The sequence below is a fragment of the Mustelus asterias genome, chromosome 33, assembly GCF_964213995.1.
Source record: "Mustelus asterias chromosome 33, sMusAst1.hap1.1, whole genome shotgun sequence".
Classification (NCBI taxonomy): Eukaryota; Metazoa; Chordata; class Chondrichthyes; order Carcharhiniformes; family Triakidae; genus Mustelus; species Mustelus asterias.
The window spans coordinates 6,105-27,320 of record NC_135833.1 but is presented as its reverse complement, the minus strand read 5'-3'; the positions used below and the strand labels follow the sequence as shown (position 1 = coordinate 27,320).

The 21,216-nt window shown below is 51.0% G+C and overlaps 1 protein-coding gene across 1 annotated transcript in view; it reads right to left on the bottom strand.

Moving 5' to 3' along the window:
* The window catches only part of LOC144481803 (ADP-ribose glycohydrolase MACROD1-like), a 1,226,842-nt gene extending 1,213,457 nt beyond the window's left edge, over nt 1-13,385 (bottom strand). The window contains exons 1-2 of the mRNA XM_078200949.1: nt 12,935-13,385; nt 5,149-5,250 (exon numbers count right to left, since the gene is read on the bottom strand). Coding sequence (XP_078057075.1) covers nt 5,149-5,250; nt 12,935-13,232 — 400 coding nt within the window. The 5' untranslated portion in view covers nt 13,233-13,385. The remainder of the gene's footprint in view (nt 1-5,148; nt 5,251-12,934) is intronic.
* Between the last annotated feature and the right edge of the window lie 7,831 nt (nt 13,386-21,216).

The window sequence follows — 21,216 nt, the reverse complement described above, 5'->3', positions numbered from 1 at the left end:
ACACTGAGGGGTTAACTTAGCACGGCCAATCAACCTAACCCACACGTCTTTCAGGACTGTGGGAGGAAACCGGAGCACCCAGAGGAAACCCACGCAGACACGGGGAGAACGTGCAGACTCCACACAGACAGTGACCCAAGCCGGGAATCGAACCCAGGTCCCTGGAGCTGTGAAGCAGCAGTGCTAACCCACTGTGCCACCGTGTCGCCCATACCCAGAAACCAGTATATTGTGCAGTTCGCCAAGACCCCAACAGTTTTAGATGTTGGCATTATTGCGAACATAAGGTGTTTCACTCCAGGTGTGATTCCAGTGACCCACTAGGAAGCTTTTACTAAATCAAACTTTATTTAACAACAATTAACATAAAACAAAAAGAATTGACATAACTTTGATCAGTTGAAATATTGAAACATGACAGGGTATAATTCTTAACCATCTCAAAAGTTCCAATTTAAGTAATATCCCCACAGACGTAAACCTCTCTTCCGAATCAGTTAACGAAAACACACAGGCTTATGTGGAGTGCGACGTTTCAGGCCCTTTAACACCACTTAATACAAAAATACACTTGTCTTCTGACCTTCAGAGAAAGATTAATCTTCAAATAGATGAACTTCAGAGAAAGAGACGGCACGGTGGCACAGTGGTTAGCACTGCTGCTTCACAGCTCCAGGGTCCCGGGTTCGATTCCTGGCTCGGGTCACTGTCTGTGTGGAGTTTGCACATTCTCCTCGTGTCTGCGTGGGTTTCCTCCGGGTGCTCCGGTTTCCTCCCACAGTCCAAAGATGTGCGGGTTAGGTTGATTGGCCAGGTTAAAAATTGCCCCTTAGAGTCCTGAGATGCGTAGGTTAGAGGGATTAGCAGGTAAATATGTGGGGGTAGGGCCTGGGTGGGATTGTGGTCGGTGCAGACTCGATGGGCCAAATGGCCTCCTTCTGCACTGTAGGGTTTCTATTCTATCTACGGCACGGTGGCACAGTGGGTTAGCACGGCTGCCTCACAGCGCCAGGGACCCGGGTTCAATTCCGACCCCAGGTCACTGTGGAGTCTGCACGTTCTCCCCGTGTCTGCGTGGGTTTCCTCCGGGTGCTGCGGTTTCCTCCCACATTCCAAAGATGTGCTGGTTAGATGGATTGGCCGTGCTAAATTGACCCTGGTGTCAGGGGGGATTAACCGGGTAAATGTGTGGGGTTACGGGAATAGGACCTGGGTGGGGGTGTGGTCGGTACACACTTGATGGGCTGAATGGCCTCCTCCTGTGCTGCAGGGATCCTATTAGACCTATTTTCTGGCAGGTCCCAGACTCCAAACTCCAGAGAGAGAGAAAGAGAGAGAGAGACACAGATAGAGCTACTGCTCGGCAACGATTGAAAAGAGCAACTGACCGCTTGTTTTTCTCTGTAAGAACATAAGAACTAGGAGCAGGAGTCGGCCATCTGGCCCCTCGAGCCTGCTCCGCCATTCAATAAGATTATGGCTGATCTTTTCGTGGACTCAGCTCCACTTACCCGCCCGCTCACCATAACCCTTAATTCCTTTACTATTCAAAAATCTATCTATCTTTGACTTAAAAACATTCAATGAGGTAGCTCAGTCTGCTCAGTCACATGATTTTCCTGTCAATCAACCGAATCAAACCCTACTCTGAAGACCCCAGGGGAAAACACTAGAACAACAAAGCTGCATTAACTCAGATTAAAACAAACACGCCAACAATTAGGATCAATTATGCATCTGTACACTCGGTGCGTGGGCTGCTGGTTGTAGACAAAGTGGCACCTTCACAAGAAACATGACAAAAATACATTTCTTAAAGGCAGTGTTTAAGTTTAAAAATTGGCAAGTCATGTTGTAGAACCTTAGTTAGGCCGCACTTGGAATATAGTGTTCAATTCTGGTCGCCACACACTACCAGAAGGATGTGGAGGCTTTGGCGAGGGTACAGAAAAGATTTACCAGGATGTTGCCTGGTATGGAGGGCATTGGCTATGAGGAGAGGTTGGAGAAACTTGGTTTGTTCTCACTGGAACGACGGAGGTTGAGGGGCGACCTGATAGAAGTCTACAAGATTATGAGGGGCATGGACAGAGTGGATAGTCAGAAGCTTTTTCCCAGGGTGGAAGAGTCAATTACTAGGGGGCACAGGTTTAAGGTGCGAGGGGCAAGGCTTAAAGGAGATGTACGAGGCAAGTTTTTTACACAGAGGGTGGTGGGTGCCTGGAACTCGCTGCCGGGGAAGGTAGTGGAAGCAGATACGGTAGTGGCTTTTAAGGGGCATCTGGACAAATCCATGAATAGGAAGAGAATGGAGGGATATGGTCCCCGGAAGGGTAGGGGGTTTAAGTTCAGTCGGGCAGCATGGTCGGTGCAGGCTTGGAGGGGCCGAAGGGCCTGTTCCTGTGCTGCAATTTTCTTTGTTCTTTGCACAGTATCATCACTGTACATCCACACATTCCTGGTATGGTCCTTGTAGAAAGGAATTCTGTGGAAATCGTTACTGCAGAGGGTTGTAAGGGCTGGGTCATTAAGTATGTTCAAGGCCGAGATAGATTTTTAATCAGTAAGGGAATGAAGGATTCTGGGGATAAGGCAGGACAGTTGAGCTGAGGATTATCACATCAGATCAGACATGATCTCATTGAAAGGCAGAGCAGACTCGATGGGCCGAATGGTCTACTTCTGCTCCAATGTCTTATAGAAACAAAGAAACTAGAAGCAGGAGGAGGCCATTCGGCCCTTCGAGCCTGCTCCGCCATTCATTATGATTTATTATCATCACATGTATTAGTAAACAGTGAGAAGTATTGTTTCTTGTGCGCTATACAGACAAAGCATACCGTTCATAGAGAAGGAAATGAGAGAGTGCAGAATGTAGTGTTACAGTCATAGCTAGGGTACAGAGAAAGATCAACTTAATGCGAGGTAGGTTTTGATTTGATTTATTATTGTCACATGTATTAACATACAGTGAAAAGTATTGTTTCTTGCGCGCTATACAGACAAAGCATGCCGTTCATAGAGAAGGAAATGAGAGAGTGCAGAATGTAGTGTTACAGTCATAGCTAGGGTATAGAGTAAGATCAACTTAATGCGAGGTAGGTTTTGATTTGATTTATTATTGTCACATGTATTAGTAAACAGTGAGAAGTATTGTTTCTTGTGCGCTATACAGACAAAGCATACCGTTCATAGAGAAGGAAATGAGAGAGTGCAGAATGTAGTGTTACAGTCATAGCTAGGGTATAGAGTAAGATCAACTTAATGCGAGGTAGGTTTTGATTTGATTTATTATTGTCACATGTATTAACATACAGTGAAAAGTATTGTTTCTTGCGCGCTATACAGACAAAGCATGCCGTTCATAGAGAAGGAAAGGAGAGAGTGCAGAATGTAGTGTTACAGCCATAGCTAGGGTACAGAGAAAGATCAACTTAATGCGAGGTAGGTCCATTCAAAAGTCTGACGGCAGCAGGGAAGAAGCTGTTCTTGAGTCGGTCGGTACGTGACCTCAGACTGTTGTATTTTTTTCCCCGACGGAAGAAGGTGGAAGAGAGAATGTTCAGGGTGCGTGGGATCCTTGATTATGCCGGCTGCTTTGCCGAGGCAGCGGGAAGTGTAGACAGAGTCAATGGATGGGAGGCTGGTTTGAGTGATGTGACTAGGCTACATTCATGACTCTTTGTAGTTTCTTGCGGTCTTGGACAGAGCAGGAGCCCCATACCAAGCTGTGATACAACCAGATGATCATGGATGACCATCAAATTCAATATCCTGATCCCCCGCTTCCCCAGAGATTATCGTCTTAATCTTCAGTTAAACTGTAGACACCCTCTGCCACCCAACAGAACCCCAGCTGCCTTCACCTCTTCACCTGGCTGAAAGGGACATTTCACCCTTCGGAGTAATGATGGACCTTCTTCTTCCAGTTTTTAAGTATAACAAATGTCACAACACCAGGTTAAAGTCCAACAGGTTTATTTGGAATCACGAGCTTTCGGGGCGCTGCTCCTTCATCAGGTGAGTGGAGAGGTAGGTTTCACAAACACGGCATATATAGACACAGGCACAATTGCAAGATCATGGTTGGCATGTGAGTCTTTCCAGGTAGACAATGCGAGTGGAGAGAGGGATAATCACAGGTGAATTGTCTCAAGCCAGGACAGTTAGTGAGATTTTGCAAGCCCAGGCCAAATGGTGGGGGTTACAGATAGTGTGACCTGAACCCAAGATCCCGGTTGAGGCCGTACTCGTGTGTGCGGAACTTGGCTATCAGTTTCTGCTCGCCGATTCTGCGCTGTCGTGGAATCGCAAGACGCAGGATCGCCGAGCAGGGACTGATAGCCAAGTTCCGCACACATGAGGATGGCCTCAACCGGGATCTTGGGTTCAAGTCACACTGTGTGTAACTCCCAACATTTGTCCTGGGCTTGCAAAATCCGATTAACTGTCCTGGCTTGAGACAATTTACACCTCTTTAACCTGTGATTATCCCTCTCTCCACTCGCACTGTCTGTACCTGTAAAGACTTGATTACCTGTAAAGACTCGCATTCCAACCATTATCTTGCAATTGTGCCTCTGTCTGTATATGCCGTGTTTGTGGAACCCAACTCTCCACTCACCTGATGAAGGAGCAGCGCTCCGAAAGCTCGTGATTCCAAATAAACCTGTTGGATTTATTCTGGTGTGGTGAGACTTCTTACTGTGTCTATCCCAGTCCAATGCCAGCATCTCCACATCAAGGTTAAAGTCCAACAGGTTTATCTGGAAACACGAGCTTTCGGAGCGCTGCTCCTTCATCAGGTGAGTGGCGAGGTAGGTTTCACAAACACGGCATATATAGACAGAGACACAATTGCAAGATAATGGTTGGAATGCGAGTCTTTACAGGTACCTGCACCTGTAAAGACTTGATTATCTGTAAAGCCTCGCATTCCAACCATTATCTTGCAATTGTGCCTCTGTCTGTATATGCCGTGTTTGTGGAACCTACCTCTCCACTCACCTGATGAAGGGGCAGCGCTCCGAAAGCTCGTGATTCCAAATAAACCTGGTGGACTTTAACCTGGTGTGGTGAGACTTCTAACTGTGCCCACCCCAGTCCAACGCCGGCATCTCCGCATCATAAGCCTAACACACAGCTCACCTTCAGCCAAGTCTTTCCACGTTTGGATCTCATCGAGGGTGACGAACCTTTCAGCTTTGTAGTAACTGCGTCTTTCTGCGCGATCAATTTCCTCCAAGTGCTCTTCAAGGGGAAAAAAAAAACAAAAGAGGTTTTGTATTTGTGGCCTGGGTTTTCCCACTCTACCCAAACATAGACAGCCCATCGCAAGTCTTCCCCAATCTCTACAGTGCTGCTTTCTGCACAGGCATGTTAGCTCAGGAACGGCACACTTACTCCCCGAAAGGACATGTGTGAACTAGATTTTAAAAATTTAAAGTTTATTTATTAGTCACAAGTGAGGCTTACATTAACACTGCAATGCAGTTACTGTGAAATTCCCCTAGTCACCACACTCCAGCACCTGTTCGGGTCAATGCACCCTAACCAGCACGTCTTTCGGATTGTGGGAGGAAACCGGAGCACCCGGAGGAAACCCACGCAGACACGGGGGAAGAACGTGCAGACTCCGCACAGACAGTGACCCAAGCCGGGAATCGAACCCGGGTCCCTGGCGCTGTGAGGCAGCAGTGCTAACCCACTGTGCCACCGAGATAGTTCTGGTCGATACCTTATGGTCTGTAAGCAGATGCACTGAAGCCTCACTGTGCGGGTCATGTACAGGGAGCCTAACTATACTAAAACAGCAGGATGATGCAGTTATTTATTTATTATTGTCATAAGTAGGCTTACATTGATGCTGCAATGAAGTTACTGTGAAAATCCCCTAGTCGCCACACTCTGGCGCCTGTTCGGGTAACACTGAGGGAGAATTTAGCACCCTAACCAACACGTCTTTCGGACTGTGGGAGGAAACCGGAGCACCCGGAGGAAACCCACGCAGACACGGGGGGAGAATGTGCAGACTCCACACAGACAGTGACCCAAGCCGGGAATCGAACCCAGGTCCCTGGCGCTGTGAGGCAGCAGCGCTTAACCCGCTGTGCCACCGCTGCGCTCACCATCAACGATACTGGCTTTTAATTGAAGAATTTATTCCGGAACTAAATCATTCAACTTAAAGATTCACACAAGCCCCCTCTCCCAGCTGCCATGATGGGAGTTGAACTCACTGATCATTAGTCCAGGAGAAAATGTGTTACAATACCCTGAATGCTGAGGCAGGGTCACACACATCAAGAGCATCATAATTTTGTCTAATCCTGCTCTCACCTCATGCACAGTAAGAGTTTTAACAACACCAGGTTAAAGTCCAACAGGTTTATTTGGTAGCAAATACCATTAGCTTTCGGAGCGCTGCTCCTTCGTCAGATGGAGTGGAAATCTGCTCTCAAACAGGGCGCAGAGACACAAAATCAAGTTACAGAATACTGATTAGAATGCGAATCTCCACAGCCAACCAGGTCTTAAAGATACAGACAATGTGAGTGGAGGGAGCATTAAGCACAGGTTAAAGGGATGTGTATTGTCTCCAGACAGAACAGCCAGTGAGATCCCTTTAACCTGTGCTTAATGCTCCCTCCACTCACATTGTCTGTATCTTTAAGACCTGGTTGGCTGTAGAGATTCGCATTCTAATCAGTATTCTGTAACTTGATTTTGTGTCTCTGTGCCCTGTTTGAGAGCAGATTTCCACTCCATCTGACGAAGGAGCAGCGCTCCGAAAGCTAATGGCATTTGCTACCAAATAAACCTGTTGGATTTTAACCTGGTGTTGTTAAAACTCTTACTGTGTTTACCCCAGTCCGACGCCGGCATCTCCACATCATGCTCACCTCATGCAGACAGACACGTACTGCAGAGACAGTGGCATAGTGGCACTGTCGCTGGTCTGGTAACCCACAGGCCCAGGGTAATGCTCTGGAGATCTGGGTACGAATCCCGACACAGCAGATGGTGATTTTGAACTAATTAAAAGTCAGGAATTAAGAGTCTACTGATGACCATGAAACCATTATCGATTGTCAGAAGAACCCATCTGGTTCATTAATCCCGTGCAAAGGGAAATCTGCCGCCCTCACCTGGGGCAACACGGTGGCACAGTGGGTTAGCGCCGCTGCCTCACAGCACCAGGGACCCGGCTTCGATTCCCGGCTTGGGTCACTGTCTGTGCGGAGTCTGCACGTTCTCCCCCGTGTCTGCGTGGGTTTCCTCCGGGTGCTCCGGTTTCCTCCGAGAGTCCGAAAGATGTGCAGGTTAGGTGGATTGGCCATGCTAAATTGCCCCTTAGTGTCCAAAGATGTGTATGTTCGGTGGATTGGCCATGCTAAATTGCCCCTTAGTGTCCAAAGATGTGCAGGTTAGGTGGATTGGCCATGCTAAATTGTCCCTTAGCGTCCAAAGATGTGCGGGTTAGGTGGATTGGCCATGCTAAATTATCCCTCAGTGTCCCAGGATGGGTAGGTTAGAGGGATTAGCAGGGTAAATATGTGGGGTTACGGGAATCGGGCCTGGGTGGGATTGTGGTCGGTGCAGACTCGATGGGCCAAATGGCCTGATTCTGCACTGCAGGCATTCTATGAAATTCTATATTTCTGATTTTTAAAAACGGGTTAAAGGGATATGGGGAACAGGTGGGGAGATGGATTTGAGACCAGGGAGAGATCAGCCATGGGGTCCGATTGAATGGCGGAGCAAGCTCGGAGGGCTGAATTTGCCGACTTCTGCTCCTAATTCCTATCTTCCAAGTTTATATTTATTCGTGTCACAAGTAGGCTTACATTAACACTGCAATGAAGTTACTGTGAAAATCCCCTCGTCGCCACACTTCTGTTCGGGTTACACCGAGGGAGTATTTAGCACGGCCAATGCACCCTAACCAGCACGTCTTTTGGAGTGTGGGAGGAAACCGGAGCGCCCGGAGGAAACCCACGCAGACACGGGGGGGAGAACGCGCAGACTCCGCACAGACAGTGACCCAAACCGGGAATCGAACCCGGGGTCCCTGTGAAGCAACAGTGCTAACCCACTGTGCCACCGACGTAACTTTCGTTCCAGTCCCTTTGGAGAAGGTGATGATTTCGTAAGTCTTTATTGAGATGAAATGTAGTTCCTTTTTAAATTAAATACGATAATGTGTGAGGGGAGAGGAATCGAGATAAAGTGAGTTCTGCTTTCTCGCTTGTTGTAAATTTTATTTTGACTTCCATAAAGCATGAGAAGTATCTGACTGAAACAGGGAGAAGGTTAGCAGGTCAAGGAGCATATATTCATCTAAGTCTATTTTAAAGTATTTTATTTTATATGCCATATTTGAACAAATACCAAGACCCAGCCTCTATAGCTTTTGGGGAAGGAGGTCCCACATACTGACCTCCCTCAAAGAAGAAATCCTATCTCGTTCATGAATCACCCTCGCTCCTAAATCTTCTTCACTTCTCTCATATTCTTATTGTGTCCCCCAGTCCCAGACTCCCCCACAAAGGGAACCATCTCTTGGTCTCCACCCTGCCAAGTCCCCTCTGCATCTTCTCTATTTCAATAAGTTCACTTCTCATTCTTCCAAACTCCAAAGGGTATAGGCCCAACCTATCTTCGTAAGATAAGTTCCTCATTTCAGGAATGGGTTGAGTGAACCTTCTCCGAATTTCTCTGACGCAATTATATTTTTCAACGACGGAGACCAGACTATACACAGTATTCCAGGGCAGCACAGTGGTTAGCACTGTTGCCTCACAGCGGTTAGCACTGTTGCCTCACAGCTCCAAGGACCCGGGTTCAATTCTGGTCTTGAGTGACTATCTGTGCGGAGTTTGCACATTCTACCAGTGTCTACGTGGGTTTCCTTCTGGTGCTCTGGTTTCCTCCCACACTCCGGAAGACGTGCAGGTTAGGTAGATTGGCCATGCTACATTCTCCCTCAGTGTCCAGTGCAAAAGAGGCCAATTGGCTCACTGAGACTGCACCAACTCTCTGATAGAGGATCTTACCTCCCCCTCCCTACCCCTGTAACCCCACACATTTATCAGGCTAATTCCCCTGCCCTGCACATCATTGGATACCAAAGGGCAATTTAGCATGACCAATCCGCCTAACCTACACATCTTTGGACACAAAGGGATGATTTGGCGTGGCCAATCCCCCTAACCTGCACCTCATCATAATGCGGCACGGTGTTTCAGTGGGTTAGCACTGCTGCCTCACAGTGCCAGAGACCCGGGTTCGATTCCCAGCTTGGGTCACTGTCTGTGTGGAGTCTGCACGTTCTCCCCCCGTGTCTGCATGGGTTTCCTCCGGGTGCTCCGGTTTCCTCCCACACTCCAAAGACATGCTGGTTAGGTACATTGGCCATGCTAAATTCTCCCTCAGTGTAACCCGAACAGGCACCGGAGTGTGGCGACCAGGGGATTTTCACAGTAACTTCATTGCAGTGTTAATGCAAGCCTACTTGTGACACTAATGAATAAACTTTAAACTTTATCATTTGATACTAAAGGGCAATTTAGCATGGCCAATCCACCTAACCTACACATCTTTGGACACTAAGGGAGAATTTAGCATGACCAACCCACCTAACCTGCACACCTTTGGACACTAAGGGGCAATTTAGCATGACCAATCCACCTAACCTACACATCTTTGGACACTAAGGGAGAATTTAGCATGGCCAATCCACCTAACCCGCACATCCTCCGGAGCACAGGAAGGAACCAGAGCACCGGAAGGAAACCCACGTAGACACGGGCAGAATGCGCAAACTCCGCACAGACAGCCACTCAAGACCAGAATCGAACCCGGGTCCCCGGAGCCATGAGGCAACAGTGCTGACCACTGTGCTGCCCTAGAATACTGTGTATAGTCTGGTCTCCGTCGTTGAAAAATATAATTGCGTCAGAGAAATTCGGAGAAGGTTCACTCAACCCGTTCCTGAAATGAGGAACTTATCTTATGAAGATGGGTTGGGTCTATACCCTTTGGAGTTTGGAAGAATGAGAAGTGATCTTATTGAAACAGAGAAGATGCAGAGGGGACTTGGCAGGGTGGAGACCAGGAGATGGTTCCCTTTGTGGGGGAGTCTGGGACTGGGGGACACAATAAGAATATGAGAGAAGTGAAGAAGATTTAGGAGCGAGGGTGATTCATGAACAAGATAGGATTTCTTCTTTAAGGGGGGTCAGTATGTGGGACCTCCTTCCCCAAAAGCTATGGAGGCTGGGTCATTGTATTTATTCAAAGCAGAGTTAAGACTTGCCAATATAAGGCAGGGGGGGTCAAGGATTATGAGAGGATAGAGAGAAAAGCGGAGTCAAGACCACAACCAGATCAGCCATGATTTTATTGAATGGCGGTGCAAGGGCTGGGATGGCCTTCTCCTGCTTGAATGTTCCTGAGTTGAACAGTTCTAGTCAGGTTTTGCCCTTTTATTGTAAAGTAATAAATAATAGAATCCTACAGTGCAGAAGGAGGCCATTCGGCCCATCAAGACCGTACCGACCACAAACCCACCCAGGCCCTATCCCCCTAACCCTATGCACTTACCCTTGCTAATCCCCCTGACACTAAGGGATAATTTAGCATGGCCAATCCACCTAACCCACATATCTTTGGACACGAAGGGGCAACTTATCATGGTCAATCCACCTAACCTGCACATCTTTGGACACTAAGGGGCAATTTAGCATGGCCAATCCACCTAACCCGCACATCCTTGGACATTAAGGAGCAATTTAGCATGGCCAATCCACCTAACCTGCACATCTTTGGACACTAAGGGACAATTTAGCATGGCCAATCCACCTACCCGCACATCCTTGGACACTAAGGAGCAATTTAGCATGGCCAATCCACCTACCCGCACATCTTTGGACACTAAGGGGCAGTTTAGCATGGCCAATCCACCTAACCTGCACATCTTTGGACACGAAGGGGCAACTTATCATGGTCAATCCACCTAACCTGCACATCTTTGGACACTAAGGGGCAATTTAGCATGGCCAATCCACCTAAACTGCATATCTTTGGAGTGTGGGAGGAAACCGGAGCACCCGGAGGAAACCAACACAGACACGGGGAGAACATGCAGACTCCGCACGGACAGTGACCCAAGCCGGGAATCGAACCCGGGTCCCTGGCGCTGTGAGGCAGCAGTGCTAACCACGGTGCCGCTGTTTAGTTGATGAATACAAGTTTATGATGAGAGACTCGGAGATTCATCCCACAGAGCTTCAGCATGAGGTCAGATGGTGATAGAATGTATTGTGAAACCGAATGGGAAATACTGATAGGAAATGATGACCAATAATTGTGATCTCTTGCGCATCACTAATTTCCGATGCCCTGCCACGATGTTCGGGTGTCAATGAAGCATTAATCTCTGAAATTCTCTCCCTGAGCCACTCTCTTCCTGTAAGACGCTCCTATCCCTTTGACCAAACATTTGGTCGCCTATCAAATCTCCCTGCTTATGTACCTCAGTGCCAATTGTTGAAGGTTTCGAAGGGCGACTGGCTTGCAGGGCTTTAGTGGATGATAAGGGTATGGGGCTAACACCTCTTCCAAGCAGCACAACAGGTCAAATCATCTCCTTGCGTGTTGCCAGCTCTGCTGCCTCACAGCTCCAGGGACCCGGGTCCGATTCCCGGCTTGGGTCATTGTCTGTGTGGAGTCTGCACGTTCTCCCCATGTCTCTGTGGGCTTCCTCCGGGTGCTCCGGTTTCCTCCCACACTCCAAAGATGTGTGGGTCAGGTGCATTGACAGTGCTAAATTCTCCCTCAGTGTACCCGAACAGGCGCCATAGTGTGGTGACTAGGGGAATTTCACAGTAACTTCATTGCAGTGTTAATGTAAGCCTTACTTGTGACTAATAAATAAACCTTTTATGGGTAAAAGGCAGGAGAATGGGGATGAGAAAAATATCAGCCATGATTGAATGGTGGAGCAGACTCGATTCTGCTGCTATGTCTTAAGGTCTAATGGGCGGCACAGTAGCACAGTGGTTAGCATTGCTGCTTCACAGCACGAGGGTTCGATTCCCGGCTTGGGTCACTGTCTGTGTGGAGTTTGCACGTTCTCCCCGTGGCTGCGTGGGTTTCCTCCGGGTGCTCCGATTTCCTCCCACACTCCAAAGATGTGCAGGTTAGGTGGATTGGCCGTACTAAATTCTCTCTCAGTGAACCGGAGCAGGCGCCGGAGTGTGGCGACTGGGGAATTTCACAGTAACTTCATTCCAGTATGAATGTAAGCCTTAGTTGTGACACTAATAAATAAACTTTAATGCGGCGTAAATTCTGATCTCAGGCAAAATGTAAATATGATTTTAGCATTGTAATGATCGGAAATGTTTTTGTATTGTTTTTCAGGTTATATATGAATAAAGTATATTTTTGGATAAAAAGCAATTGTACTCTGAGTGACCCTCCCTCTGAAATTTGGCATTCTTGCATTTGTCCTCACCACTTCCAGACCAAAGTTTACCACAGCAGGAACTTTTTATAGAATCATAGATCGGCCCATCGAGTCTGCACCGACCACAATCCCACCCAGGCCCTACCCCCACATATTTATCCGCTAATCCCTCTAACCTACGCATCTCAGGGACAATTTTAACCTGGCCAATCAACCTAACCCGCACATCTTTGGACTGTGGGAGGAAACCGGAGCACCCGGAGGAAACCCACGCAGACACGAGGAGAATGTGCAAACTCCACACAGACAGTGACCCGAGCCGGGAATCGAACCCGGGACCCTGGAGCTGTGAAGCAGCAGTGCTAACCACTGTGCTACCGTGCCGCCCCTCAGCAATATGCAAACAGCATTTTTGTGCCAATTTAAGTGGATTTGGTGTGTTTGGGCGGGGGAAATACTTACTTTTCGCCACTTTCCAATCGGTGGTGGGGTAAGTGGGGTTAAATTCCTTGAAGCTCATGGCGGCCAGGGAGGTGGCGAGGCCAGCGGACAGCAGCCAATGCGCAGGCGCCCGACCGGCACCGCCGGGCAGCAAGCTGCGCGCAGGCGCCGACCCGGCAGATACCAGCCAATGCGCAGGCGCCAGGCCGGCCGCTGGCCGAGGTGACCGTTGGTCTCGGAAGGCGCTGGAAGCCGCGCCGCGCGCCCACACCAACGGCCGCCCGCCGCCCCGGACCAGACCGCCGACCAGTTTCTCCATCGCTCCGCCACCGAAACACCCTTATCTTCCTTGTGCAGCCACGGCAAACGACGGCGCTGTCGAGCCCGTTGCAATGTTTTGCTTTTTCTTTGGCCCGCTCGAAGACGCACGCCCTCGGAGCAAGCACTTCCGGGGCACTGGCCCACCTTGCCCAAAGGCTGGACCAATCAGAGAGCGAGGGACCGTGACCCCCGGCGCGGAGGCTGCTGGGAATTGTAGTTCATTGCCTCTGCCAGACCTCATTGAACCATCATGATGTCTATAGACAATGTCACTGGATTAATCATATCATTAAACAATGTCACTGGATGAATCATTACATCATTAAACAATGCCACTGGATTAACCATAATATCATTAAACAATGTCACTGGATTAATCATAATATCATTAAACAATGCCACTGGATTAACCCTAATATTAAACAATGCCACTGGATTAAGCATAATATCATGAAACAATGTCACTCGATTAATCATAATATTAAACAATGCCACTGGATTAATCAGAATATCATTAAACAATGTCACTGGATTAATCAGAATATCATTAAACAATGCCACTGGATTAATCATAATATCATTAAACAATGTCACTGGATTAATCATAATATCATTAAACAATGCCACTGGATTAACCATAATATCATTAAACAATGCCACTGGATTAACCATAATATCATTAAACAATGTCACTGGATTAATCATAATATCATTAAACAATGTCACTGGATTAATCATAATATCATTAAACAATGCCACTGGATTAACCATAATATCATTAAACAATGCCACTGGATTAATCAGAATATCATTAAACAATGTCACTGGATTAATCAGAATATCATTAAACAATGTCACTGGATTAATCATAATATCATTAAACAATGTCACTGGATTAATCATAATATCATTAAACAATGTCACTGGATTAATCATAATATCATTAAACAATGCCACTGGATTAACCATAATATCATTAAACAATGTCACTGGATTAATCATAATATCATTAAACAATGCCACTGGATTAACCATAATATCATTAAACAATGCCACTGGATTAATCATAATATCATTAAACAATGCCACTGGATTAAGCATAATATTATGAAACAATGTCACTGGATTAACCATAATATCATTAAACAATGCCACTGGATTAAGCATAATATTATGAAACAATGCCACTGGATTAACCATAACATCATTAAACAATGCCACTGGATTAAGCATAATATCATTAAACAATGTCACTGGATTAATCATAGGTGTAGGAGCTGGGGGAGGTTACAGAGATAGGAAGTGGTGCAGTGGCTGGAGGAGGTTACAGAGATAGGGAGGGGCGTAGGGGCTGGAGGAGGTTACAGAGATAAGGAGGGGCGTAGGGGCTGGAGGAGGTTACAGAGATAGGGAGGGGCGTAGGGGCTGGAGGAGGTTACAGAGATAGGGAGAGCGGGTAGTGGCGGGAGGAGGTTACAGAGCTAGGGAGGGGGTGTAGGGGCTGGAGGAGGTCACAGAGCTAGGGAGGGGGTGTAGAGGCTGGAGGAGGTCACAGAGATAGGGAGGGGGAGTAGGGGCTGGAGGAGGTTACAGAGATCAGGAGGGGGTGTAGGGGCTGGAGGAGGTTACAGAGCTAGGGAGGGGGTGTAGGGGCTGGAGGAGGTTACAGAGAGAGGGAGTGTAGGGACTGGAGGAGGTTACAGAGAGAGGGAGGGGGTGTGGGGGCTGGTCCGTGCCACCATGCCATCCCCTTACACAGGCTGGTTGGGTTAAGTGGCTTGATTCTGCGTTTATTGTTCTATATATTAACAGTCACACAAGAGGCCATTCAACCCTAATGCCTGTACCAGCCTCCATTGTTCTTTCTGCCTGAACCCTGTAAATTCCATCCCCCACCCCTTAAGTATCTATATCATTCCCTTGCAAAGGTTATTATTGAATCTTTTCCCACCCTGTAAAAAGTAACGCATTTCAGACAATTACTGTGTAGAAAAATCAATCGCTTCTGGTTCCAAAAGAAATTGAGCTGGCAAGAACAATTACACTGAAAAGGCACAGTTGAAGGCTATTTAACTTGATATTTCTTACATCCCTCTGGTTTAAATGATGCGATTTAATTGACTTGAAGATGTGCATTTTTCCACGGGAAGACATTGTTCTGATTCCAGCTTACATTTTTATTGGACAGTCGGCTCCAGAATGGAACCCATGCTCAATGGAACGCAACTTTTATTGTTTTGTGAGCGACATAGAATCCCTACAGCGCAGAAGGAGGCCAGTCGGCCCATCGAGTCCACACCAACAACAACCCCACCCAGGCCCTATCCCCGTAACCCCATGCATTTATCCCAGCTAGTCCCCCTGACAATAAGTGACAATTTAGCACGGCCAATCCATCTAACCCGCAAGTCTTTGGACTGTGGGAGGAAACCGGAGCACCCGGAGGAAACCCACGCAGACACGGGGAGAACGTGCAGACTCCGCACAGACAGTGACCCAAGCCAGGAATCAAACCCGGGTCCCTGGCGCTGGACTGCCGATTAACATTTATCAAAAGAATAGAACATTTATTTGACATGAGAAGATTGGCACAGGACAATAGGCCTCCAACCTAAATACCTCTTCACAGATGTTTAAAGTTTATTTATTCACGTCACAAGTAGTCTTACATTAACACCGCAATGAAGTTACTGTGAAAATCCCCGAGTCACCACACTCCGGTCCTGTTCGGGTATACTGAGAGAGAGTTTAGCACCTAACCAGCACGTCTTTCGCACTGTGGGAGGAAACCGGAGCATCTGGAGGAAACCCACGCAGACATGGGGAGAATGTGCGGACTCCACACAGACAGTGACCCAAGCCGGGAATTGAACCCAGGTCCCTGGCGCTGTGAGGCAGCAGTGCTAACCACTGTGCCACCATGCCGCCCTTGTATTTGTTTTGATTAGATTTATTATTGTCACATGTATTAACATACAGTGAAAAGTATTGTTATTGCACACTATACAGACAAAGCATACCATTCATAGAGCTGGAAAGGAGAGAGTGCAGAATGTAGTGTTACAGCCACAGCTAGGGTGCAGAGAAAGATCAACTTAATGCAAGGTAGGTCCATTCAAAAGTCTGACAGCAGCGGGAAAGAAGCTGTTCTTGAGTCGGTTGCTATGTGCCCTCAGACTTTTGTATCTTTTTCCCGAAGGAAGAAGGTGGAAGAGAGAATGTCCGGGGCGTGTGGGGTCCTTGATTATGCTGGCTGCTTCTCCCGAGGCAGCGGGAAGTGTAGACAGAGTCAATGGATGGGAGGCTGGTTTGCGTGATGGACTGGGCTACATTCACAACCCTTTGTGGTTTCTTGCGGTCTGAGTCAAAAAGCAGCAGCCATACCAAGCTGAGAAACATCATGAAAGGATGCTTTCTGTGACGCATCTGTAAAAAATTGGTGAGACTCGTTGCGGACATGACGAATTTCGTTAGCCTGCTGAGAAAGTAGAGGCATTGGTGGGCTTTCTTAACTATTGTGTCAACATGGAGGGACCAGGACAGATTGTTAGTGACCTGGACACGGGTTACGGGAATTGGCCGTGCTAAATTGCCCCTTAGTGTCCAACAGATGTGCGAGTTAGTGGGATTGGCCAGGCTAAATTACCCCTTAGTGTCCAAAGATGTGCGGGTTAGGTGGATTAGCCATGCTAAATTGCCCCTTAGTGTCCAAAGATGTGTCGGGTTAGGTTGATTGGCCATGCTAAGTTGCCCCTTAGAGTCCAAAGAGTTGCAGGTTAGGTGGATTGGCCATGCTAAATTGGCCCTTAGTGTCCAAAGATGTGCGGGTTAGGTGGATTAGCCTTGCTAAATTGCCCCTTAGTGTCCAAAGATGTGCAGGTTAGGTGGATTGGCCATGCTAAATTGCCCCTTAGTGTCAAAGATGTGCAGGTTAGGTGGATTGGCCATGCTAAATTGCCCCTTAGTGTCCAAAGATGTGCAGGTTAGGGTGATTGGCCAAGCTGAATTGCCCCTTAGTGTCCAAAGATGTGCGGGTTAGGTGTATTAGCCATGCTAAATTGCCCCTTAGTGTCCAAAGATGTGTAGGGTTAGGTTGATTGGCCACGCTAAATTGCCCCTTAGAGTCCAAAGAGTTGCAGGTTAGGTGGATTGGCCATGCTAAATTGGCCCTTAGTGTCCAAAGATGTGCGGGTTAGGTGGATTAGCCTTGCTAGATTGCCCCTTAGTGTCCAAAGATGTGCAGGTTAGGTGGATTGGCCATGCTAAATTGCCCCTTAGTGTCAAAGATGTGAAGGTTAGGTGGATTGGCCATGGTAAATTGCCCCTTAGTGTCCAAAGATGTGCAGGTTAGGGTGATTGGCCAGGCTAAATTGCCCCTTAGTGTCCAAAGATGTGTAGGTTCGGTGGATTAGCCATGCTAAAGTGCCCCTTAGTGTCCAAAGATGTGCAGGTTAGGTGGATTGGCCATGCTAAATTGCCCCTTAGTGTTTAAGATGTGTGGGTTAGGTGGATTGGCCATCGTAAATTGCCCCTTAGTGTCCAAAGATGTGCAGTTTAGGTGGATTGGCCATGCTAAATTAACCCTTACTGTCCAAAGATGTGCGGGTTAGGGGGATTGGCCATGCTGAATTGCCGTTTAGTGTCAAGGAGATTAGGAGGGTAAACATGTGGGGTTGCGGGGAAAAGGCTTGGGTGGGATTGTTCTCCAGGCTCGATGGGCCGAATGGCCTATTTCTGCACTGTGGGAAAAATACATAAAAAGGGCTCAAAGTTTTAATTTTATTTTTGCATGTGTTTTAAAATTTGCAAAGCTGCCCAGCCAGCCAGGTATGCAATTGGAATTGCAATTGGGCTTTGCAATTTATGGATGAGAGATTCTTGACGCTGAATGGAATTGGTTCCTTCAGCAACAGCTCCAGAATGCGCCTCAGAGGCTATCAGTCACTGGGCTGCTGATTGACAGCTGTGGCGGCCAATGGCGGGACGCCGGAGGTGGTTGGCGGCCAATCAGCAACCTGCTTCTCGTGAAGGCGGGTCATACTCTTCGCGCCCAGACAACCTCTTATTGACAGGGGGTAAAAACCCCGCCCCCCGGGAACGCCGCCCAATCAGCAGTAGCGGGCCGCCCTCCCCGCCGTGATTGACTGGCGGTTGGACCAATTGGAACTGGGACCTCGCTGAAGCGGCAGCCAATGGGAGTGGCCCTGAGAGAGGGGGCGGGGTATCTGGAAAGTGCTTGATCAGCACGCCAACCAATCACCACTGAGAAGGCTTCGTTTCCCCGCCCACCGGAGGGCGAGGGCGGGCCCTATAATGATTGATTAGCTAACAAACCAATGGTGACACAGAGCACCTGACTGGGTGACCAATGAGTGCTGGCATTGGTGAGGGGGCGGGCTTTCCAAAAGAGTGATTGACAGGGGGACGGACCAATCGGCATGGGCGGCGTCCTGTCCAGGCGACCAATGGGAAGTGAATATACAGGGGGCGGGACTTTGCGAGTGGTGATGGACGGGCGTCGCAACCAATCGGAACGGGTGGGGGAAAGCCTTGGCTGGGCGGGGCATCAGAGCGTGGAGAAGGGGGCGGGCCTTGGGGAAAGTGTGATTGACTGGAGAACGGACCAATCGGAATGGGGGGTCATCCCAACGAGGCGACTAATGGGAAGCGCCTATCCAGGAGGCGGGGCTTAGCGAAGGCTTGACTGACAAGGGAACAGACCAATCGGCAGGGGAGACAGCCGGGCTAGGTGACCAATAGCAAGCGGATGTACAGGGGGCGGGACTCTAGGAGGCGTGGTGGACGTGCCACTCAACCAATCGTAAGGGGAGGGGGGGCCGGGCCGGGAGTGCGGGGACATCGCTGGGTGAGTGACAGGCCGCTGGGCCAATGGGCGGCGGCGGCGGCGGCGGGGGATGAGGCGAGCGGGGGGCGGGACATCCGGCGGGAGTTCTGGTAAGTTCCAGAAGGCGCATGGTGAGCTGTTGGAGCTGCTGATGGAGCCGGGGAAGGTGAGTGAGGGCGGCAGGGAGGGAAGGACTGATAGGAACCGGGATTCAATCCCTCCTGGGGGCGGGGAGAGGAGGGGCTGTGATTGATGTTGTGCTGGGCCAACATTCAGCCCCAAATCCCCCCCATGGAGGCCACTCCCCCTCCAACCCCCCCAGGGAGGCCGCTCCCCCTCCCTTCCCTCCCATGGAGGCCCCTCCCATCACCCCATGGAGGCCACTCCCCCTCCCATCCCCCCATGGAGGCCACTCCCCCTCCCTTCCCCCCCATGGAGGCCACACCCCCTCCCCCCCATGGAGGCCCCTCCCCCTCCCATCCCACCCATGGAGGCCCCTCCCTCTCCCATCCCACCCATGGAGGCCCCTCCCATCCCACCCATGGAGGCCCCTCCCTCTCCCTTCCCCCCATGGAGGCCCCTCCCCCTCCCATCCCACCCATGGAGGGCCCCTCCCCCTCCCATCCCACCCATGGAGGCCCCTCCCCCTCCCATCCCACCCATGGAGGCCCCTCCCCCCCCACCCATGGAGGCCCCTCCCCCCCCACCCATGGAGGCCCCTCCCCCTCCCTTCCCCCCATGGAGGCCCCTCCCCCTCCCTTCCCCCCATGGAGGCCCCTCCCTCTCCCTTCCCCCCCATGGAGGCCCCTCCCTCTCCCTTCCCCCCCATGGAGGCCCCTCCCTCTCCCTTCCCCCCATGGAGGCCCCTCCCTCTCCCTTCCCCCCCATGGAGGCCCCTCCCATCCCACCCATGGAGGCCCCTCCCATCCCACCCATGGAGGCCCATCCCAACCCACCCATGGAGGCCCCTCCCATCCCACCCATGGAGGCCCCTCCCATCCCACCCATGGAGGCCCCTCCCCCTCCCAACCCACCCATGGAGGCCCCACCCCCTCCCATCCCACCCATGGAGGCCCCTCCCCATCCCACCCATGGAGGCCCCTCTCCCTCCCATCCCACCCATGGAGGCCCCTCCCCCTCCCATCCCACCCATGGAGGCCCCTCCCATCCCAACCCATGGAGGCCCCTCCCATCCCACCCATGGAGGCCCCTCCCCTTCCATCCCACCCACGGAGGCTCCTCCCATCCCCCATGGAGGCCCCTCCCCTCCCAACCCACCCATGGAGGCCCCTCCCATCCCACCCATGGAGGCCCCTCCCCATCCCACCCATGGAGGCCCCTCCCCCTCCCATCCCACCCATGGAGGCTCCTCCCGTCCCCCCGTGGAGGCCCCTCCCGTCCCCCCGTGGAGGCCCCTCCCGTCCCCCCGTGGAGGCCCCTCCCGTCCCCCCGTGGAGGCCCCTCCCGTCCCCCCGTGGAGGCCCCTCCCGTCCCCCCGTGGAGGCCCTCCCGTCCCCCCTGGAGGCCCTCCCGTCCCCCCGTGGAGGCCCCTCCCGTCCCCCGTGGAGGCCCCTCCCGTCCCCCCGTGGAGGCCCCTCCCGTCCCCCCGTGGAGGCCCCTCCCGTCCCCCGTGGAGGCCCCTCCCGTCCCCCCGTGGAGGCCCCTCCCGTCCCCCCGTGGAGGCCCCTCCCGTCCCCCCGTGGAGGCCCCTCCCGTCCCCCGTGGAGGCCCCTCCCGTCCCCCCGTGGAGGCCCCTCCCGTCCCCCCGTGGAGGCCCCTCCCGTCCCCCCGTGGAGGCCCCTCCCGTCCCCCCGTGGAGGCCCCTCCCGTCCCCCCGTGGAGGCCCCTCCCGTCCCCCCGTGGAGGCCCCTCCGTCCCCCCGTGGAGGCCCCTCCCGTCCCCCCGTGGAGGCCCCTCCCGTCCCCCCGTGGAGGCCCCTCCCGTCCCCCCGTGGAGGCCCCTCCCGTCCCCCCGTGGAGGCCCCTCCCGTCCCCCCGTGGAGGCCCCTCCCGTCCCCCCGTGGAGGCCCCTCCCGTCCCCCCGTGGAGGCCCCTCCCGTCCCCCCGTGGAGGCCCCTCCCGTCCCCCCGTGGAGGCCCCTCCCGTCCCCCGTGGAGGCCCCTCCCGTCCCCCCGTGG